This window comes from Porites lutea, chromosome 1 (genome assembly GCF_958299795.1).
Source record: "Porites lutea chromosome 1, jaPorLute2.1, whole genome shotgun sequence".
NCBI classification, from domain to species: domain Eukaryota; kingdom Metazoa; phylum Cnidaria; class Anthozoa; order Scleractinia; family Poritidae; genus Porites; species Porites lutea.
The window spans coordinates 26148082-26172595 of record NC_133201.1 but is presented as its reverse complement, the minus strand read 5'-3'; the positions used below and the strand labels follow the sequence as shown (position 1 = coordinate 26172595).

Here is a 24514-nt window from a genome sequence, read left to right as displayed (position 1 = left end):
CGTCATGCAGTTTTGTTTATTCAAAACCTGCCTCCAAAGTAGCCAATATAAACTCTAATAGTGCAACAATAGACCATTTGCACTATGACATCATTTTAGTACTACGACCAGAATCCTTCAGGGTTTTGCTTTCTTGTGCAAATTAGGGCTTTTGTTATTTAAACCTCACTGGGATTACAAAATTTAAATATGAAAGGAAAAACGAAAAGGATTCTGGTCTTAGTAGTAAAATGACATCATCGTGCATATGGCCTAAAATTGTTTCTTCATCTTCTCCTCCTCCATTCGTTATTCTCGCTCTTTGCTGTTTTTTCTATCCTTTTCTTTCGTTAGTGTGATTTTCGGGATTATAGGACGCAAACAAACCCCTGCCTTTTGGCCCCACTTTTCCACTAGGCTCGTTTTCAAAAAACCGGCGGGATATTCAGTTATTTATTAAAAAAGAGCACATATGGATTTAATACTCAACCAGTTTAGTTATTCAGGAGTGAATCCAAAAACGTTCTTGCGCGAATTAACTTGGCAAATTTTAAAGAATTTACAGAAAGTTTGGTGTGATATTTCTGGCTGAGGACTTGTTGAACTTGAGTTAACACGGTACAACAAGAAATCTGCCACTCTTCGCGACCATCAACCGTCCTTTAAGCAAAACAGACGAGAATCATCATATTAAAAAACGAAGAAAAAGTTTCATTTTTGTGAGAAAATAATTCTAGTAGAAATTAGTAATTAGAATAAGTTATTTGACCTGCTCGCGTGAATTGCTCGACTTTTGGTAAGACCTTTCCCTTACAGGGCCTCTCCCTACCCCAGTCAGGAGAATGTTCTCCGCATTACAGGGGATGTTTCTTGGTGTTGAGGAAGCCATTGTTGGTTCAATCTTGTGTTGTTGTGTAGTTATTATCATTGAATTGTTTTTTTTAAATCTTTTGTATGGCGTCATTTGGTGATTGCACCCTTCCGCAACACCATGAAACTACCATTATTACTGGCGACAATTTAAATATTAGGGTGGAGAAGGTAGGGAGTGCTTTCAAAAGGTGAGAAGAATCGGACATCTTATACCTGTTTGCACATCGCAGCTTTCGTTTTGATCCACGGTTTAAGTTCCACCTTGGTCGTGGATTAGACTCCAAAAACAATGCTTTTTTTTTTCTTTTCTACAAACGTTCTTTAAAGGCGCGAAACGCCGACAGCGTTTAAGTCTCAGGCGCGCAAGGCGCGCGAGCCTCACTCTCGCTCCAGACTTTTTATTTGACTGTTCTTGCGTTCTCCATTAAGCAAAAATACGGGCCGTTTTACAGTCTATTGGTGGATTCAACAAATAATTTCCCCTACATTCCCCTTTCTCTCATTTTATTTCTAACCCTCGCTGTATATCCCATAACACTCGACCACGCCCCGTAAGCACTGTGTGCCCGTATGCCTGTGTGCCCTGTATGCCCGTATCCCTGTAAACCTTGTATGCCCGTATTTCACTCCTTATCAACACGACATTTCCAATTTTATGGTTAAAACAACAACAAAAATTCGTAGCATACCTGTCAAGAAACTTCAAGACTTTCCAAAGCTGCTCTAAGTTTTGTGTTCCAACAAGCTGTATAAGGTAAGCACTTAACACTTCCACGTCTTCTTCCAAAGGAGCTGCCGATATACAATCACGGCAAAGATCATAAAAAAAACACTACGCCAATTTCATATTCACCCAAAAGGGCCGAATTATACCTCTAAGGACGTTACTGTGTAGTCCAAGAAAACTGCCGACATTTCGTGACGCCACCATTGGTTACCTTGTGAATAGCACACGTTCGATATATTACAATTCTAACGCGACTCCGAGGCTTTAGGGACAAAATTGTAAATTTTTCATGACTCCGTTGTCTCGCAATTCCCAAAAAAGACTTGAGCCCAAAGAAAATCAAACCAAATATAGAAAATTGACCTGAAAGCCTCAGAGTCATGTCAGAATTTTAATATGACGAACGTGGGCTATCAACGTCTGAGGAACGAACGTCGAAGTTCCATACTGATGACGTTCACTACCCAGATCTGGGTTACATACATACGTATTTTATGGGCTCGTCCCCACAAGGCTTTTCAGAGTCAATAGGGCCGTTTATACGAGAGAAATTAAGCCGCGGCTTACATAAAACGCGAACATCCCGTATAAATGGTACAAAATCTATGTTCACGGCTTATTCAACCCAAGGCCAGCTCAAGCCGCGGCTTATCCTGGCCGAGGGGTTTTGGGATGGGCTTATCCAAGCCGCGGCTTACCTTGGACGTGAAAGTGTTCGTATAAATGCACTCAAACGTTGTCCGCGGCTTGCTGAAGCCGTGAACGACTGCTGCGCATGCTCTGTTTTCAATTATATCCCAGACCTTCACGGCCGAGAGGGGCAGCTCGATGTCTGCGTTACCTCGGCAAGCGTAAGTTCTCCGATTTTAATTTCAAATCTACGCTTATTAAAAGTACAACCAGGGCTGAGTTGCTCAAAGCATGGTTAGCTTTAACCATTGGTTAAGCAGTATCAAAACCAATACGTTGTCAAGGTATTAAACGCTGGTTGACGCTAACCACGCTTCGAGCAACTGGGCCCAGGCCGGGAACTAAGCCGTGAACCATTTATACGAGCAGTTCGCGTCTAATATAAGCCGTACTCGTATAAATGGTTCCTTTCGCGTCTTATGCAAGCCGAGGCCAGAGTAAGCCGCGACTTATTTTCTCTCGTATAAACGGCCCTAATGTTACAATAAACATTTGGAACACAGAAAGCTAAAAACCCGAAAAATAATTAACTAACTAAAGGAGGCGTCCAGAAAAAGTCGTCTAAGTTGACGCTTAAAATTTTGAACTGATTCGCTTAGCTTGAGTTCTGGTTACAACTTATTTCAAAAAACGTTGCTCTATATTCGAAGGACCTTTGGCCACAGGCAGTGCGGAAGAGTGGTGTTCTCAACATTTCCGATTGCCTGGTTGTGCTTCTGATTGAAGAGTTGCGTGGGAAATTGGCATTAACTAATCAAAGAGAGGCAGTACCCAGATCTCAGTAAGGATGCGTCATCAGTTTCGAATTTCTACAGTTGTTCCTCAGGCGTCATTTCACAGGGAAATCAGTGATGACGTCCCAAGATACGGGCTATTTTCTCGGGCCTTTACTGTGAAGCACATCTAAAGAACACTGTAATGGGGTATTAGATATTCGAGAAATAGTTCTGAACTTGCAACGTCTTTAGGACAGGAATTGTACAAGTTTGAGTCGATTTGCTTTTACTTGCGTTCATCTTCATTACCAGCAAGAGGGACCAGCTTTTCGCCGATTGCAACGAGACGCAACTGAACGAAACGGAGCACAAGTGTTCTCAGTATTGATCGCTTTACATAGAAGCGTATTGAACCTGGAAACTTGCCAACTTCATCTGGTTTGTTTGTGCTGCTACTCAAGGTTTGTTAACAAATAGGAATTTTAAAACCTTTTAACTTTTATTTTCCAGTGTGACTGAGCGTACTGACGTAACTAACACACTTCTCGAAGGAAGTGCTTGTGCCTTGTTAAGAAAATAGAGATTTTTAGAATCACGTTTACGGCAAACGGCAAATGCGAGATGCAAGTTGGAAATTTCTCAATTCAGGAGAGGAGGAGATAAAACCTGTTCAAAATACATTATGTGCATGGATGAACGTGGCATAAAACTACATATTTTTTGTACATGAAATAAATAGTACTTGCCAAGTAAAGGGAAAACTTGGTCACGTGTTAAAATCGTCTGTGGTGTATTAATGCGGGTTCTTGACTATGTGGCCAACTGTGTGCTACCGGTCATTCAGTCCCTTAAAACACTTCAAGTCCTAACAATTCCTACCTTCATAAGCTTCAGTCCATTGTCTGATGACCTGCTTTACTTCTGGAAGTGTAATGGCTTCTCCTAAACTCGCCTGATGACAAGAAATGTTTGTAACAGCTAAGTGAAAAAACGAAACAGGAGGAAAAGATTTGAAGGAGGATGATTCTTGCCCACCAAGGCGAAGCAAGTTTCCTTTTGCGAACAGTCGGTGCCATTTCTAGGACACCTCGACCGTCTATATATAAATTTAGATGTAGAACTATAGACACACTAAAATAGTAGCAAGCTCATTTGCTACAAATTACAAATTTACTGCAGTTTGCTGTTTAGAAACCACATCACTAACGATGCAGTCAGAGACAGAATCAGGTAAGCCATCGGGCCCTATGATGACATCTCAACCACACTAAAGAAACGCACGCTAAAATGGTTTAAGCATGTATCAAGACCAGCAGGGCTTGCCACGACAATTTTACAAGGAAAAGAGCAAGGAGGGAGAAGAAGAGGCTGACAAAAGATGCGTTATGAGAATAATATCTCTGAGTGGACAGGGTTGAAGTTTTGCGACGCCCTAAGAGAATCTGAAAACAAAATCAAATGAAGGGAAAGGGTTGCTAGATCCGTGACGCCCCAACGGTCACCATGACTACGGGATAGGTGCAGGTGCAGGTGTTTTGTATAACTGATACATCTACAATAAGGGAACCTGAAGCACTTTCCTGACCTTTTGACATGGATTGATCTCTGATCTTTCTGAGACTGTCTAGAGAATCCTTTCTATTTCACCTTATTTTTAACATTATCTACGGGGTGTTTTGGTATCGCCCATTCACGAAACAAGAGAGGCAACGGTGACTGTCACTTACAATTGTACAGTCAAATCCCGCTTTACGGACACCCACTTTATACAGACACCTCATTATTCTAACCAGTTTGCTTTGTCCCTGGGGAAAGAAACTCCTTACATTTTCTCTAAATTCAACCCGCTTCATACCGACACTTACTATGGCCCCCTCGGAGACGTATTGACGCGATTTGACTGTATTTGACGTCGGCCTAGTGCCCAGTGGTCCTTATGATAACGGATTAAATTTACCTGTTTCTGTTTTGATGGAGGACGGTTGCCTTTTTCAGTTTCTTCTTTTTGAATAGCCCCTGACTGGAGAGCCCCTTTATCATTTCCTAGGCCTCTCTCCACAGGCAAAACCGGGGCACTCGAAGCTTCAGCCTGGGCACGATTGCCTGTAATATTTGAATCCTTTAGTTTATAGGCCTGCTCAAGTTCTTCTCGGACGTCATCTGGAAGGGCCGCCAGGAATTCTGGGTCGATTTGGGACGGTGATGGTAGAAGATCTGATGTACTAGGAGCTGCTTCCGATGAAGTGCTTGCTTGAAATAGAGTTCGAGTAGGTCTGGCCGCTGCCTTACTTTGTTTGCTTTTGGTGGTTTTTTGTTGCGGAGGCTGCTGAGGTTCAAATGCTTCTTCCTGTAACGCAAAAAACCTCCGCATCAAACCACAAGTCACTAAACTGCTTACAGTTCACTATTTTCCGTAAGATTGTCAAATGGTGCTCCACTCCCCTTCCCCTCCAACACCACGACCACCACCACCACCACCAGCATTACAGACACACATATAGAGAGGTGCCTGAACTCTCACTTAGGAACAGAAAAGCTTTCCCTGTAACGAAGTTACTCTTCTTACAGCTGAAAATCAAAGTCGCTGTCTTGACTTCAAGAAAAAGCAAACAGACAACAACAAAAAGACAATATCAAATGCTTCTCTAACATAGATACTAATTCTGTCTACATTCCACACATATCGATAACGATGAAATAACTAACGATATAAAATTTACCAGGGGAACACTCTCATCATCATCATCATCATCATCATCATCATCATCATCATCATCATCATCATCATCATCATCATCATCATCATCATCATCATCATCATCATCACCATCATCATCATCATCATCATCATCATAATCATCATCATCATCATCATCATAGGGATGAGGAGGAGGATGACGATGTTGATAAAGATTATGATGATTATTACTATAGGGAGAATATCCTTTACTAACCTCTTGTCTTTCAGCCCGAGGAAGTGAAATCCTCTGATTTCTAGCAGCGTAAGATTTTTCAATACTTCTTCGAATATCCTCAGGTAAAGCTTCAAACACAGAAGGATCAATCTGGGACGGCGATGGCAAATATAGACTCTCCCCCAGGTCACCAAGTCTTTTCTCGGACGAGCAATCACGTGTCTGCTGAGTTTTCTGGGGAGAGAATCTTGGTAGCGGTGGAAGTTTGCTCTGTTCATTTTCAGGACGTCTTCCTTCAACAGGCGCGCGGACTTCTTCAGAGATTCCATCTTCTCTTTCTGAGGCAACAACTTTCACGGCGCCTTCGTTAGTGTTCGCTTGTGGTTTCATAAAATCAAACAAAGATCTCACATTTTTCGCACCAGAAGAGGCATTCTTCTCATCCAACTTGCTGACTTGTATCCCCATGCCTCGTATATCTTCTGGAGCGACATTCAGTTGCTTGAGGAGAGCGTGACACTGCTTCGCTACAACTTGTGAATCATCCGTGACGGACGGTAACGTGCAGGAGCGAGCTATGTTATCACAGATTCCGTGACCCATAAACTTTCGCGGGGTTGGCGCTCCTGCTTTCCGCACTTTCATCTGTACCAGAAAAAAGCAAACGGTTAGGGCAACCGCAATAGAGCGATTTCGCTATTCATGAGTTTCTTGGCGTTTGATCTATGTAAAGACGCCAAAGGACAAATAAACCTCCAACCAAAAAGAGTAAAGAAGGACAAGAAAAGGAAAGAAAGGAAAAAAAATAGGAAACACTATTTATCTGTTTCCAAGCGACGTTTGAAACACTTCTGATTCCATACCGGAAGACACAAAAAGCGAGCAGTCTCTTGTTTTTAATTTTTCTTTTGATGTCACACTGAGCAAAGAAGGGAGACCGCACGTAGTCTACGCACAGCACGAACGATTAGGGCGCTCGCAATTGCCTGGATAGAACCAAGGTGTACATATATACAGGGTTGTGTCCATATAGTCATTCGACATGTCCAAATCGCCCCAGGTATGGAGGAGATCCAGGACCATTATGTGGAAACCAAGCCTAAACTGCTTTTAAGAACAGTTAGGGTGAGACATGAGACAGGCGTTAAGGGCGGAAACATTTTCACGTGATGCCACTGAACACGTGAGAACATAGAACAACTGGCTTTGAGCATAGGCGTTGTACTGGCCATACGTTTTCCCTATTCCCTATTGTTGGAACGGCGAACAAATTAAACAATGAATCACTCCTTGTTAAATAGGAAAACGCACTGCTGCACTGGATCAAATGAGAACATGAACGACGTACTACAGCCAATTTAAAGTACACAAAAAGGAAAAGGCATAAAAAACGAAATAATCAAGCAGCGATGTCAGCTTAAAATGATTCACCTCAGTAAAATCCCGGCCCTTTATACCTGAGTCTCCGTGACAGCTGTCAATAAGTTGAAACCGTGAAAACAATTACACCTTTTGCTGTTAATTACGAGAAAATACGCAGTCTTTTGCGTGAAACGTCGACCAATAGTGCGAAGATACATTCATTAGCGCGAAAATACGAACATTTGCGCATAAATCAGATTCAATTACGATTTTTGCATTTCATGCTATTGAATTGCAAACAGTGTCATAAAAGTGCTAATGAATAGCGTTTGCACTTAGATGTTTGTCTATTGTCCTTAATGATTTTCAAGATAATGTTAATGACTCGAATGTTGGCGTTAATCAAAGTATATTTTTCTCTTTTGTATGTCGAATGACGCAAATCAACGCCCAAAAATGTTATTGAATGTTGATTAAAATGCAAAAATCGTTATCGAATCTGACTTACGCGCAAATGTTCGGTTTTTCGCGCTAATGAATGTATCTTCGCGCTGTTGGTCGCCTTTTCACGCAAATGAATGCGTACTTTCTCGTAATGAACAGCAAAAGGTGTATTTGCTGCTATTCTTAGAACCGCAGCAAACAAAAATTGTTCAAAAGTGAGTAGCGCTATCCAGCAGTTAAATCACTTTAATTTAGTGGATAAGTATTAAGGAAACCAATTGCGTTATCCACTGGATAGATATTTATCCAATGAATAGACCTATCCACCTTTAGAACAACTGTGGGGCCAGTTGATCGAAAGCCAATTAGCGCTAACCCGGGGTTAAATTTAAATCTAGGTTTTTTTTTCTTTTTTCAAAAGCATTTTTTCGGATAATTTTTTTCCATTCTCTTTAGAGCATCCAATCATCCAATTGTAGACGAAAAGAATGAGACAGGGACTAAATTTACTTTTATAGCTTTCATTTCTGAGTTTTAATTTCGCACTAACCCTGGGTTATCTTCACCCATCTTTGAACAACTCGGCCCAGGGGCTTGGAAGAAAGGGCGAGGAAACAGTTCCCTTACCAGCCATTTAGGTTCTTGTCTTGTTTTCAGTTTTCTCCACTTAAATATTCAATAGTAATCTAGAAAGTATGCAATGTATCTGTAAACTGTATAACTATAGGATTTCATTTGGAACCACAGACAGACAGACATACACAAGGTAAAACGTGGATCCTTTTACCTTTAGAGTGATGCACCTTCCTTTCAAATCAAGTGCCTTTAGTCTCTTTTGAACCTCGTCGGCCAGTTCATTGATAAACTGAATCGCTTCGCTCTCCTAAAATAATACAGGAAATAAAACGATCAGCGGCGATTCGCTCGCTGGTTTGTTTTCCATTAAAGGCATCTAGGATGTTTTCTGGTCAAAACTCTGCTAGTATCTAAGTCAACAACCATGCACTGTCTTTGGTTGGAATGCGAAAAACATAAGAAGACGAGAATTCAAACAGCTATATTGTAAGTCTATTTTAAGGGGTATCCACATATTTTTTTAGGGACGGGAGGGCAATGCAACATAGAGAACGGAGCAAAAAATCGCGAGGGGAACTGAAGAGAGTGCGGAGGGTACAAAGCACAAGGGTTTCCTTCCTTTACCTTCTCCACTTCCCTTCGCCATTATTGTTTTTTCATTCTACTGAGCTGTGAATAGATCTACTTCCTAAAAGCATCTCAGCAAACGGCACATGCAAGCAACACCTAATTGTAGGAGGCAGCACCGTTGAAGAGTAATTTCTTCAATCCCCATGATGAAAGTTGACGTCTCGTAAACACTGTTAGAAATGATATTACGGGCACTTTTCATTAACCAAGAGATTTCGGAACTTCCGGTTGATATGCAAACGGAACACACGTTTCTTTGTAGCGTTCCACAAGAAAATTCTCCGGGATAGGTGGAGGAAACGCCTCTTCCTTTCACGAGTTCTTACAGTTCGAGGCTAATGACGAGTGTATTGAATTTTGAGGGGAGCAGCAAACGAATGGAACTCGTGTCAAATGAAACACGATTTTCTCTCAATAGACATTTCCATCGAATTCTCAGGAATTTTTTTGGTGGTAAATGGAAAATGCGCCAAGACTAAACAAAATCCCACCTTACCTTTGTAAAGCGGATACCATAGTTAATCTCAGCTGATACAGATCTCCTCTCTCGCTCAGTTTTAAGATTTCTATCGTCTATACCTCGGCAATACTGATACAACAGGAGACCAGTCTTGGGACCAAACTCTTTCTGAAGCGCTTGGCAGCTAAATTTCTGTAAGTCTGCACACGTCTCCGCCCCCAGAGTTTGAAGTTTCTTTCCCAGGCTCCAACCGACTCCTGGCAGATCATCAACCTTCTGGGAAGCTGGAAAAAAAGAGAGAGAAAAAATCTGATGAGAACAACAAGGGCTACAGACGAAAGAGAGCCTGGGTCGACATAACTTTCGCAAAGACTTCTGGGAATGTTAATAGGGGCAGTAACGATCCCAGAAGCAATCGCGAGACGCCTTTCGGCTCCAGTTCCCTTCTTACTTCTCACTTCTTAATTGGTGAGTGGATGTAATGTCACGAGAATCTACAAATACTGGTTTCCACAAACGCACTGCGGTGAATCAGAAGTCCACTACTGGAAGGTTCCTTCTCAACAAGCAAAAGTCTCTTTGAACTTTACGGAGGTAGCACGACCTAGCAGTTGCAGCGCTGGACTTGCAATTCGGAGGCCCCAAGTCAAGTCCCGCCTTAACCGCTAGCTGGACCTCTTCTCGGTAGTCCTCAGTTGAAATCCGCAAACCAAGCTGGAATATGGTCAACTAGTTTGTCTCCAGCCAGTTGGGATTCTTAACCCCATTAAGTTTGACATAAATTCTATGCTTCAGGAGTTTGCTCAGCCCCACGAAAATTAGTGCTATAAATACTGCCAAGGGCTCTGAAATTCAAAATGCCTCTAGTATTGCTATGTTCACTTCTAAACTAAAGTCTTTTTCTTGGTATACGCACACTTTACTTTTCTAGCTAAATGCTTGTGTGTAGTTTTTCGTTTCTTTCACTTTTTTTCTCGTACATTGTTGCATTATTTTTTCTCACTTTTGCTTTTTCGTTTGTACACTTGCACGTTCAGCCTAATCTATTTTATCCTATTTAATGATCATTTTCTATGCTGTAAAGAAATTATATTTGCTTATATAGTTAAATTGTCTTGCCGATGCCAGTATTTTATTTATCAATTAGGTAATATATTTTTAAAGGTGGTCCTTTTCATAAGCCTTATTGGCTTCCTTAGGCTCCCTTGCCTCATCTTTGTATTTCAATTTTATGAATATATTTAACTTGAATGGCAACATGATAATAAAATAAATAAAAATAAAAAATAAAGGGCAAGTAATGGAAATTTAGTATTTTTTTATTTGTTTTAACAGCAACAGACTGCTGGCGAAGTAGGAGTAAATGTATTACAAAAACAACGTTCTTAAATCGATTTCTCGCAAACTCAGGAACCAACGTAAAAATTGACAGTACTATTTCAAGTTCCGTTCAGGCCGTAAGGGGTCACAAAAATGGTTTATAGGTTGTGTTTACTAATAAAGTCATTCGTAACAAGTGCATGTATATGTTATCTAGTAATAACCAAAGGTTACGGAGTGCGGGCAACAACAATCGAAGTTCAAAACGCTTTTGCTTCATATCTGTGCTTTGCGTAAGTTTCACGTGACAGATGGTCAAAACACGCGTCACCAGATTACAAGTGATAGAACGTCCAAACGAGCGTGATCAAATTACGCTCTGTGCATTCCATTCATTCTTAGTAGAGGTCCGAACGAATGCAGGCTACATACATGCGACCCATGCGTAATAACAACCTGGAGATGGGGATTGCGGGCTCCGCTTGTCGCCTGCAATAAACATTCAGGAAACAAGCCCCAGTACATGCATGAGAGAACGACTTCCAGCGTCGATCACGCGCTTTGTGAATTGTTGGGAAGCTGGCACTCCCCCTTCCACGAGACCAGTCAAAAAGTTATTTGTTAAACAGCCAATGAAGGAAAACTTTTACATGTAGAAATGAATTAAAGTAAATCTCTGCGAGTGGTCAACATTCGCGTGTAACAGTACACAGAGAATTTTGGCGGGAAAACGTGTTAATGCCAGATGTCGCGTGATCTTGAAGTAACCAATTAGAACACGCATTGATGGAGAACTGAAAAAAATCAGGTACACGCCCACAACAGAAATTATGTGCCAAATCTCCAAGCTTCTACGGTCTTACCTACAAATTTCTGGTAGTTTTGCTGTCGCTATGAGCCTACTATTGCTGGAGATATGTTTCCATATAATCGCTGCGATCAACACGAGGTAGAACTTTTTCTTTCTCGATTACTCGCCCGCATAAGCCCAGAAAAGGGTGTCATTTGTAATCTTTTACGGTTCGTTTTTATACAGGAAATTTAGCTTTAGATAACACGCCTTGCCTACTTTTACGCACACTGAAAGTGTGTTGTTGTTGTTGTTGTTGTTGTTGTTTTTTTGCACGGGGCTTATAACATGCTCTTTTGTTTGACTTTCTCAAGCTTAATTGTCTGAAGCACAGGATACCCAATGTGTGTGTGTAACCGATTGTTATTTTATAGTAACTGTACTGGATTTACCATTTGCTTCACCTATAACGATATATCGCTAGTTCGCAGTTTACTGTTCCTAATGAAAGAAAGTCCTTCTATTATTAGGAACAGTAAACGGCGAACTCAAAATCCTTCAAAAGTGGCTCAAAAACCGCTTTTGAGGTAAAAGGGCGACGATATACCACAGGTAAGGTAATTCAACGCTTATTTAACATTGATTTATATACATACTTAGTGATATATCGTTATAGGTGAAGCAAACGGTAAATCCAGTACATTTACTATAAAATAACAACCGGTTACACACACACATTGTGTGGGCTCCCTGTGTTCTCAAGCGTGTCCTCTGAAAAAAACAATAGATATCGCAGGCTTTTGAGCCTAAACAAAGACAACAAAAGCACCAGTCGAATTACGGAGTCACGTGCGATACAACGCACTCGCTAGGCAAGCTAAATAATCTGGTCTTTAAAGTGGAGTGTCCCTCCATTCAGAGTTACAGACATTTTCTGCTGTAGAATTTATCAACGTAGGCGTCCCTATAAAACCTGATACATTACTTACCCATAAACTGATTAACATCATCTTCATGTGAAAGGTGGTAGCAGCCGTCAGGTTTAGCGACTCTGGTGCACAGTCTAGCGAGTAGAACATTGGAGCCAATACCAACAGATGCAGTACAGCGCGTCGCTTCCTTGACCTCTGCGCGAATCTTCTCTGCAAGCTGGGTAGGGGTTTCACCCTCTATGAATAATAAAATGAAGCAACTGATAAGGACCATTTAACAGGTCAGATGGTCGGTTCGTTGCCGCTTTGTTAGTGCTTTAACGCGGACTATATTCTGTATACATGTATGTCCTTTTCAGACATTGCGGGTAGTATTGAGCGAGTCTTCACATGAATTTAAAAAAGCACTTTAAACGTGATTAAAAATATATATATATATATATATGTTGCGTCTCAAATTTAGCCTTGGTTCAATTTGTTTCGTTATGTTATCTTGTCTTTGGAGATGGTCATGTATGTTAATGAACATCTGGCAAGTACACTGACATTGAACCAACTGAAGGGAAAAAATGTCTTGATTGATTTGACAGCACCTGCAAATTACTTTTACTTTGCTTGGTCAAAAGGCTGTCAGAGTAAGTTTCCTTGATTTACATACTACTTGTTAACCGATAGTGAGGTCATTACGGGGAAATCTCAGACCGAGGACGGTCGCTCGGTCAATACATCAAGGACGAGGTCTGAGAGATTTCCCTGTAAAGACCGAACGGACGAGGCGAACAAGTTATCTATTAAGTGGCCTTTTCATTATGGACCTGAGCCTGCAATCAATGAAAACCGGAAACACGTCACCCTTGAAGGAGCCTTCAGCCGACCAACCTATGCCACTGATATTAATACTAGGAGTAATCGGAGGTTAGGAAAGTGCGTTCGATAAGTTTGTTAGGCGTAGAGGTAGTAGTTGAGGGGGAAGTGTGGTTGCGATATAGATAAATATGATTATGGCATATCATGTTTTGAACGTAAGGGTTGCGTACAGCGAAACCTCTATTTAAACTGTGACATCATTATAAGAAGGTTTTGAAAAGATATCATATGGTTCGGTGTCAAGTGCTTGTAATCGGAGGAGACATTGGCCAGAGTGCGTCGGGCGTGTAAATAGAACATTTTGTTTTACTGGCGCGAGTTACAGGGCGTAGTTGCTCAAAGGCCGATTAGTGCTTAACCAGGGATTCTTTTTCTTTCTTCCAAAACATTTCTTCGGATAATTTCCTCTGTTATTTTTAAGAGCATCCAATCATCAACTTGTTGACAAAATGAATTACATTGAATTTACTGTTTGAAAAGCTTTCACATCTGAATTCAAACTTCGCACTAACCCTGTCAAAGCCTTCAATGGAATGTGTGTGCGGCTCACGTCCATAACTTTTCCAGTAATTTGGTCGAGCGTGTTGATTTCAGTGACTCGAGAGTGGCGCTACAGTGGGCTGGTTTATAAGTTTTTCCTAATAAATAACATAGAGTTAAAATGTTCGTTTGTCCGGTGCCGAAAATATCACAAGTCATGATCCACTGGCGCCGCTGAGCTACACATTTCGGTAAATTTACTTTGTGGCACAACGGCCGCCGAACTAAGCCCGGTTTGATGCATGCACCAGGAGTCGCAGACATTTTCCAAAGACAATGACGAACCATGCTGAAAAATATGAAGGCTTAATCCAAATTAATATTTAACAGCAAACTTCTGAAAGATGAACGCTTTGGACGATTCAGCAAACACAGATCGATGTACGCTTTACGAAGATTCGGCAAACTTTTTTAAAGATGAACGCTTTACGAAGACAGAATATCAGATCTCAGACTGAAAACCTTTGAAAGATGAACGCCGAGGACACAAAAATCACCACACGAGTTAGCGCGTCAAAGTGAGGCAAAACGTAGGCAAGCGCCTCACAGCGAGGCAAATGTGTGTCGACGACGAAAATGCAATCTCAAAAACCTCCCTTATTACTTGCACAAGACACCCAATAATGCACAAAACACCCTACACAAATTAGGGGTTGCGTTCTCGTACCTCGAACGCAATTATAAAGGACATAAAGGGAGATGTAAAGAATCAACCATAAGAAAGCGATTTACCAATATATTTCCGGTTCATACCTTCTAATGCCTCGGATACATCGATGTAAGCCTCGTCGCAGCTGACAGCTTCAATCTCATGACTGTACGAGACCAAAATGTCATAAAGCTTCTGTGATACTTGCCGATAGTCCTCAAACTGATAAGGAACGCAGTGGATGTCGGGACACAGTTTACGAGCTGGACCCAGGAACATTCCATTGCGAACACCAGCAGCTCGGGCTTCATAACTGCATGAAGCAATCTCCGACATCGAGTTAAAAAATGACGATGACGTCTTCGGTGACGTGTAAGGGTTATTTGCAGATGCTGGGAAAAATAATTATAATCAGTAATAAATCTTCTCTTGCGAGAGGGTATTGTCTTAAGCATTAGGACGATTAGGCCAAAGGCGGGCAAAAAAGGCTGGTTTTCACTAGCGATGGAGTCGGAGTCGTAGTCAGAAGCGTAGAACTTCACAATCTAGTGAAAACTGGGTCGTCGGTGTCGCAAGCAGAAGCGGAAGAACTAGACCAATCACAAAGCGTGGGAACGTGCATTGTGATTGCTTTATCCTTCCGCCTCTGCTTCTGACTCCAACAATCTGGTTTTCACTAGAACATAAGCGGAACTTAAGCGAAGGAGTCGTAAGAAAATGGAAACGTCCTGATTCTTCCGACTCCGATTCCGTCGCGCTTATGACGCCGCTTACGACTCCGGTTTTTGATGTTCACTAGGTCATAAGCGCTCTTACGACTCCACTTACGACTCCAACTCCGACTCCACCTCCGACTCTGTCGCAAGTGAAAACCATCCTTTACAAGAGATAACTCCCCCCCCCCCCCCCCCCCCCAACCCTCTAAGGTGCCCTTGACCAGTGAGTTTTTTGGGCAAATGAGGCTTGTTTGGACAATTGGGCTAAACAAGGGCAAAGGATCCGTCAAGCTTTTGCAGCACCAACAATAGACAAGACATTCGTTTTACTCTTCATTAAGTAGGATTTATCAGCAACACACAGCTGGGGGACACTGTGTGACGGATAAGTATAGTGATAGCAGTAATAAATAATTATTCTTAGGGGATTTATCTTCTTGTTGTACTGGTTGCGAACAGTTGGACAAAGTATAAAACACGACCCTCGTAACTCCTTGAAGGAAAGTGGCGGCACAGGCAAACCACTCTAAGCTACCGGTCAAATAATTAATCATCTCACAAAATAATGCTTTAAACAGCTCGTGACGGTGAAAAAACATGACAGATGACTAAGTTAGCATTTTACTTGACCTTTGCTTTCAAGAACATTTAGATTTAAATCTGTACTTTGGAGTGCACTGAATCCGCCGTAATGTTCATCTGTATTAATTTTTTTTCTATTGAGCATAACAGACCAATGCTCAGATTGCAATAACGGCCACACAAACAGAGGGTGGTCTGCCTGTGGTGGCCAGGGGTGTGGTTTAGGTTTAGTTTAATGTAAGGTTCACCAAATGTAACATTTCAATCCCAAACCCAAGGGGGGTGGGGGACTCTTTTGATTCGATAATACTCTACATCCACCTTGGTCAGTTGAATTGCCTTTCCCTGCGTGACACACAGCAATCGGCTTTCCCCTGAGATGTGGTTGGTCACGCAATGTCACAGAAACGAAGAATGAGTCCATATCTATATGCATAATCACCCGGCCATGAGGTCCAACCCGACCCGCTCCTCTACCCTTCCAACCATTGCTTGCGGAAGATTTGATGATTTCACTTGTGTACTTCTTAAATTCTGCTCCCCAAGTTGATAAATAATGCAATCTAGAATTGTTGTAGAATTCTGATACAAAGTTTGCATCGCCAGCTCGGGGCAAGCCACTTGTGCTGGGCTTTTTGAATACTGCACTGTCAGAAGCTTTCGTTGTTGTCTTTCCATCTACACTGGTAATTTCTTGTAAAGTAAAATTTGGTGCTTCAAGGTTTAAATCTCCTCCAATGTGTCCAGTATTTTCATCTTTATTGGCTATTACAGCCTTCTCACGAGGCATATTATTTGTGGTACTGACTAGGTCTTTATTTCTTCCTGTTTCATCTTGATCACTAACATTTTTTTCTGTTTCACAGTCTTCAACGTCTGCACTAACTTCATCACGCGATTCCATTGACGGTTCTCCCATGGGGGGAGGTATTGCGGACGAATGCACAGAAGATATATCCCTTAAGGGCAATCCCGAACTAGGTGACGTTGTTACTGAGGGGACTCCCATTGGGGAAGGTTTAGTTATTGTACATGTAGAAGTTGATTTGGAATTAGAAGCGAAATTTAGAACTTTCTGTGCAGCTTTTCTTGACTGATAAAGAAGGTACTGTGTAGCAGGGAGCAGAACACGAGCTTTGATGCTGTCTAAAATCCATGACGGATGTACTACAAGTTCATCCCTGCAAAGAAAACAGGAAAAAATGCTTACAAAAAGGACTGGTACAGGTAAGGTTCCGCAAGACAAGTCTTGCTACAATTTTGGACAAAATAGATGGAAAATTTGTACCCCTCCCCCCCCCCCCCAAATCAAGGATGGGAAAATGGCGCGTTTTGGCTTTGCGCGGCTTTATCCCTGATTTTGGGGGGACGGGGGATGGCTGTTCCATATTTTTCTGTCCAAGATTGTAGTTAGAATTATGAATAAAAATTACTATGGCTTTTACAAAGCAAAAGCTTATTGAGGTAGAAACTGTTTTCAAATTTATTAATTCGATCATTACTCCTTTACATCCTTGCTAATCAGCCCTCTACACCATGTTACCAGGCCCAAAAGTCAATGTACATGTACAATGTACCGGTAGATTACCTGAGCTCTGAAATTTTGCTGTTTGGTAGATTGGTGGCAATAATGTGTGTAACAGAACGTTTGGTGTAATACTGTTGGCAACGCCCTCCATGCAAGTACAATAGGCGACGAAGTTCATCAGCTGGTGGCACTGCAAATTAATAATTAAATATGCATGGTTATTAGCCAAACTACAAGGATGTATTCCAAAACTAATACAGTAGAACCCCGGTAACGCAAACTCTGAAAGGAAACCAAAAACAGTTCGAGTTAGCTGGGAATTCAAGTTATCGGGGTAAATTTCAGTGAAATTGTGATCAAAGGAAAGGAAATTTAGTTCGAGCTAGTGGAGAATTCAAGTTATCCGAGTTCAAAGTATCTAGACACTCATTCAACCACCAATAATAAACACCAATAAGAATTCAGTGCTAGTCACTGCATGTTAGAAAATGGATCCAACTTTATTGAGGTCCTCGGAAATCAAGTGATCCCTCACTGTTAAATAATTGGAAGGCAGCCTTTACCAAAACCACATATATGTCACATACATGTAACATAATTTTATTACATAAACACCAATGAAATACCAGGTGAGCTTTCGCGCGAAAACTTGATATCTTCACACGTGAAAATATCACCGTTGCTGTGGCTACGTAATAAATCGCGCCTTTCACACCAAAAAACTGTTAAAGTGAAATGGTTTAGTATTTCATTGGTGTTTACATTAATAGAACATTACATGGCTGCTTGGAGATACGAAATTTCTCTTCTCGTGTTGAAAAAATATTTTGCTCGTTTGCTGCGCTCACTCGTGAAATATTTTTCAACACTTGAAGAGAAATTTCGTATCTCCGCGTGGCCATGTAATATCCTCTATATCTTTCATTGCTGCACATATATGGACATATATTTACATAGGGGAACATGTATGCAAACATACATGTAGCAAATCCACAAGCCTTCATGAGAACATATATGTAACATATTTAAGTAACCTTTTTTACATATCTGTGACCTGCATGTATGGGTAACTGCGAAATATCAAGTTAGAGAATACCCTCAGTAAACGTGGTCCCATGTACATTAAGAAAACCTAACAAACAAATGGCTTAAATCATGTTAAGTTGATCACCTGTATATCCATTAATGTAAATAACAACCTTTTCAAATATCTTAGGAACATCTCTGCAAAAAAGGCCAAAAGATTAGAAAATAGACTCTAGCTTGTGTTAAATAACAAAAAAATGAACATTGTATAATTTTCATTACAGAATTGCACTTATTGAAACGTGTCAATAGCAAATGCAAATTTTTCCATCAATCAAATGAATTGACTTATTTGTTTCCCTTGCATTCGACTGGCTAAATTCTTATAACATTTGACGAAGTCAAGAATTAAAATAATTTACAGGTTGACAAAGATTACAGTTTCTAATGAAAATGAGCAAAATGCAATTTAAACATGCCATAAACCTAGGGGGGATACACCAGATTTAAAGAGATGGCATCGTGGGGATGTATTTAAAGCATTACATTGTATCTGTTTCATAAAACTGGTTAATACCGGTATACCATTTTAACAATATTCGGCATGGGATTTATTTATGAGCTGATTTTTGGTCCAAGGATTTTTTGGGTTTCACTAGAAACCCTAGGGATTCATTTGGGTTTTGATTTTTGTCCACATTCAGTCATCCCCATCACTTGAAATACAGAGTACCCCCCGGGCCAGAACCATCTCATGTAAGACAAAGCATTGATTTACTTCTGTCAAATTTCCTTTATATCATACGGAAACAATACGCTAACTCTGTCTTCACACAAAGAACATTGCCAGTGTGGGAATGTCTTGTGAGCATGGAAATATAGCCACCGTAACCACGACTTTTAATGCAAGATTTTACATGTGTCTGGCTCTTGTCACAATCAGCAACCTCTGAAGGTCAGTGCATACTAATTTACTACAATGTAGGTTACTGGGTGCAAGATATAAAAATCAACAGTTACCATAAGAGGACACAGAAATATTTGAGCCCCAGATGGAATTCAAACCCATGACCCTCCGTGTTCTAGATCTGATGCTCTAAAAATTGAGCGACTGAGGACTTGTTGGCAAGCAAGGATCATTTTTGTGCGTGATTACGTGATGCTGTTGCAGGGCCGTAGCCAGTATGAGGCGAACCGAGGCACTCGCCTCGGTAAAATTTTACCAAATACTGTCGATTTTTTTTTTTTTTTATCAGACTGATAATATTAAAAGATTTCATGTGGCTGATTTCGTACAACGGACCGTGTGTTCGCCTCGGTTGTAGTTTCTTCCTGGCTACGGCCCTGTGTTGGTAAGTCCAACCCACAAAAATGACCCTTGTTTGTCCTCTCATGGTTGATTCTTTATATCTCCCTTTATTCCCTTTATTATATAATGAGTGGCATAGGTTACTTGGTGCAAGGTTAATAAAAATAACATAGTGAAGTTCACAGCCATAGTAGAAAAGTCAGATTCACTTCCTAGTTCTAACACAGATACATGTATATGAATAAAATTAGTAAGTTGACTTACACATCATCTGGCACTTTTGGAACATCCTCTTTAAACTGAGCATCTAATTTCTGTACTTTCGCTTGCATATATTCACCCTGATGAGAATTTTGATACAAACTATTGTTATAAAATTAGTATTAAATTTATTGCTGGCAAGGTGAGGAATAAGATAAATCGTAGTATATGCAATAGAACCCCGATAACTTGATCTCAGTTAACTCGAACTCCTAATAACTCAAGCTAACTCCAATTTTCCTTGGATTTCCCCCCACTTTTCAGTTATTTTTACTTGGTTAACTCAAACTCAGACAATTCTAATTCCCTGCTCACTCAAACTAAATTTTCTTTCCCTTGATCAAAATTTCACTGAAATTTATCCCAATAACTTGAATTCTGGTCCTTGTAACTCCACTTGGATGCCATCCTATTAGCTCTTCTTGTTGCATAATCAGTAAAAACAGTAAAACAGACACTACAGCAATTTGATTTTAATTGGTATAACGAACAGAACCAATTGTAGCTACTCAGTAGCATGTACTAGCCCCTGAGTCATTTTAACTAGCCAAACAAAGTTTTTGATGAGCAGGATTTATAATGAATTAATTACACCACTAGTCAATTACCTGTAATAAGTCATTGTAATAATAAGTGTATTAATTTCTCTACATCAGATTCAGGATTGAAAAACAGCAATCGATTCCCATAAATTAAGCTTAATAGACCCTGCCACGATTTTGGAAGACATCTTGATGAGTAGGCAACTGCGTGGGAAATTACAGTGTTTGTATGAGTGTCTAATGTCGAATAATTGCCGTAAAATGGCTCTTCTGAAAAAAATATGAAAAACTACAGCTTCACTCCTAAGGATTCTACTGAAAAAATCTGAGGGTATTACATGCAGCTACATGCGCTAGAACCACTTTTTAAAATGTTCTATACATTTGTATGTAAAAAAGTTTTCTCCTGCTGACTAACCATTACGGAACGGCACCTGTAGATCCGCGTTGCCCGCAAAATCACGGGTCCCATGACTATTTGCACGCTCACAAAGGAAGCCGACGCATGTCGCGTCCTTTGATTCAAGACTCAAGTGTTAGCGTATTGTTTCCACGATACAAAGGTAATTTAACTTGAGAAAATCAATAGATCAAAGCTTTCGCGCTACTCTCAGTTTTATAAGGAAATGCAAAAGCTCAACTTGATAAATTTTTTGACTTCATAAGACATTTTAACGATTTAGGCCAGCAGAATGTATAGAATTCCAGAAAAACAATTCAGGAAGTCGAACGGTTTTGAACTGCGCTGGAAATTGTTTTTATCAGTAGGCAAATCACCTACCCAATCACTTACTTTCCATTGAACTGAAATATCCTAACTTTTTTTACCACTTTTCGATTTGCTTCGTTTCATTTTATATTATTTTGTGCAAGCTGAGTTCTTTCATGTGAATTTACCCTTTCAAAAGGAAAAAAAACGTCGAGGAAACGTTGTGTTTACAACCACGGCAATTTGTATCTATTTCGCTTCACTTACGCTTATGTGCAAATTACTGTTCATCCGCCAGAGTTCGCTGGAGACAAAAACGTCGATTTTGAATTCCCAGATGCTTGCCTTTTTGGGCACCCTTTTTATTTTGGCTATCAAGATTTTAAAAGCTAAACTTCAGACTTTTCATTCCAACATTTTAATGCGGGAAAGTTATGAGAAATGCTGCAACTGATTAAAGTCACGCAACACGTTTTAAGACAGCATAACTTGATCTTTCTGTTATCTTTTGTTCTTCTATTGTCTCCAAAACAATAACGATGTTTCACCAATTTCCACCTACAAATAATAGGAGTGACATTTGATTGACAAAAATTTGCATTTACTCACGACGCGTTTCTACAGGCGCGATGCCGTAATGATTTCCTGGGAAAAATTGCAGACAAATATTAGCTTATGGAAAATCTAAAGCAAGAGTCTGGAGAAATTTAAGCATGGGTACGGGACCCACAAATTTGTTACTAGAATCCTTTGCTGTGCGGCTTTAGTGTACAATTCATTTTTTTTTTTTCAGAACAGCTGTTTTACAGAAATTATTTGACATTAGATTCACATACAAACGACATCTCTTGGACACTTAGTCGAAAAATTTTCCCACCACCTCCCTTGACTCTGACCTGCCACTGTCTACATCTTCTTATAGTTTTATCTTCTTTATTTTGTCATAAGTATTTGCTAATTTGTGGCAGATTTTTTGTCCCCACCTTTCCCTGAAGAGATGTCGATTAGTTATTTTTATCGTTGGTTTCAATTAAAAATGTCAGGCTTGTGACAGTAATTTCTCATGCGGTAGCCTACTAATCAAGATGGCTCCCAAAACTGTGACACTAGCAGCTAAATACAGGAATTGCACCGACCTGTGATTGGAAGATAAAAATAGTATGTCAGTGGCGATGACGTGACAATTCGTTACGTTAGCCGTTTCAAGAGTAATGGTTTTTACACGAAAAAGACAGTCCACAGGAAAATACAATATAATATTAAATATTTCTCAAAGACAAACAGTGCAGTATTCTTTTGAAGTCGGCTGACTCGCTAAGAGTCAATGTCTTATCAAAGTTGAAGTTCAACTGTCGCAAATCGGATAACTTCACTGAGTGATTCTGAGATGAAACCTTTTGTCTGCATCCACATTGATCTTAGATTTTACCACTTACATATTGAAGAAAAGCCATAAACAGAGCTTCAATGTCCACGTACACCCGACTGAACCTCGGTGCGATTCCTGCAGATACCGCTGTTCATACTAAATGCAGGAATTGCACCGGACGCGTTCTCGTCCCCAGAGTCACTCTAAGTTGTAACAAAAGAGCACGTGACCAAGAAAGACGGGCTCTGGGAACGAGAATACACCGGACGCTCATTGGTCGAATGCGCAACTTGGCATAAATGAAATAGCCGCGGGAAACTTTAATTGATTTTCTCACGTTTTGATTTTCGCTTGATAGGACAAGACTTAGGCCACTGGAAATAACACATCACTTGTATTCGAAGTTAAATTACGTTGAAGCAGGGGTTATAGGATCCTGACTAAAGGTCATCTAAACCTCGGGCTGATTGTTCTTTGCCTTTTTTTTCTTTTACTGCTTGACTTTACAAGTGTAACATGCTCCCCTTGGTGAGTATATCGAATCTGAAATACCTCAGCAATGTAAAAATAATGGTCACCTAAACAGCCTGGTTAAATCCCATCATGTCCTTTGGAAGAAACAAAAATCCCCTTTTCAGCAAACCGAATAATCATTGCGTTTCAGCACGTAGATGCGAGGACCATTTGACCTGCCATAGGGGGTGGGTGGGTGAGGTTGAGTTTTCGCAGGAAAAAATCTGTGAAGAAACTAAAGACGAGTCAATGCTTGTTTTACATGTAAGCTAATAGAGTTACATGTCATGTTTACTCGCAAAATTTAGGGAAAAGGTGGTCCACCTGTCAAAGAAAGTCTTTGGTACACTAAATTTTCTAATGAGCCGCCCTGTGCCTATTGTATAGGAACCCCCCCCCCCCTCCCCGGCACACTAGCTACAAAGTTAAATAAAAAGTTATGTCACTTACACAGTTGTTCCCTGTGATTCCCTGGTACCTCTATCTTGTGTTCCCAATAGAAACTTTAGCATGATTCATTGCATGCCCTCCAAAAACAGTATTAATTTTTTTAATACAGACCTTTGTCGGAAGACTATATTGAAAAGGGCTCAATGTCTTGTCGCGGTTTCAAAAAAAAAGAACTCTGGGGACGAGAACGCGTCCAGTGCAATTCCTGCATTTAGTATGAACAGCGGTATCTGCAGGAATCGCACCGAGGTTCAGTCGGGTGTACGTGGACATTGAAGCTCTGTTTATGGCTTTTCTTCAATATGTAAGTGATAAAGTCTAAGATCAATGTGAATGCAGACAAAAGGTTTCATCTCAGAATCACTCAGTGAAGTTATCCGATTTGCGACAGTTGAACTTCAACTTCGATAAGACATTGACTCTTAGCGAGTCAGCCGACTTCAAAAGAATACTGCACTGTTTGTCTTTGAGAAATATTTAATATTATATTGTATTTTCCTGTGGACTGTCTTTTTCGTGTAAAAAACCATTACTCTTGAAAAGGCTAACGTAACGAATTGTCACGTCATCGCCACTGACATACTATTTTTATCTTCCAATCACAGGTCGATGCAATTCCTGTATTTAGCTGCTAGTACTGTGACAAGGTCTACTTATAGAACATTTTTTTCCCAAAAAAAACTATGGGGCTGGCAAGTTCTACTACTCTAGTGGCAAAATCAACAAGCTCCAGGCTATGGGACACAACTATCTTTGCCATCGATTGATCAATTGATTTTCTGATCATCTATTTTCATCGATTGTTCAGGTCCTGAACAAATTAAATTTGCGCCAATTTGGCGCGATAGTACAATCAACTCTTGCGTACACTCGTATAGAAGCCTCGGTATCAGCTGACAACTCACCCAGCCACTCCAGTCTCCTTTTATTACATTTCCGTCGTCTGCTTTCTTCTTCGCAGGTCTCCTTTCCATACCGAAAGTTACTTTCAAAACGCAGCTAAGCCGATTTCACCTGCAGTCGCCCGCCATTTTTGTTT

The 24514-nt window shown here is 40.5% G+C and overlaps 1 protein-coding gene across 1 annotated transcript; it reads right to left on the bottom strand.

The window, feature by feature from the left end:
- Nucleotides 1-19: 19 nt before the first annotated feature.
- On the bottom strand, nt 20-24513 carry LOC140947044 (DNA repair protein REV1-like). Its single transcript, XM_073396127.1, has 14 exons — nt 24381-24513; nt 19896-19972; nt 18468-18520; nt 17357-17486; nt 16090-16949; nt 14575-14862; nt 12472-12651; nt 9409-9656; nt 8494-8589; nt 5940-6545; nt 4943-5332; nt 3865-3937; nt 1542-1644; nt 20-639 (listed from the first exon to the last, which is right to left on the bottom strand). The coding sequence occupies exons 1-14, from the start codon at nt 24447-24449 to the stop codon at nt 474-476; spliced, it is 3339 nt and encodes a 1112-aa protein (XP_073252228.1). The 5' UTR covers nt 24450-24513; the 3' UTR covers nt 20-473.
- Nucleotide 24514: the final 1 nt, after the last annotated feature.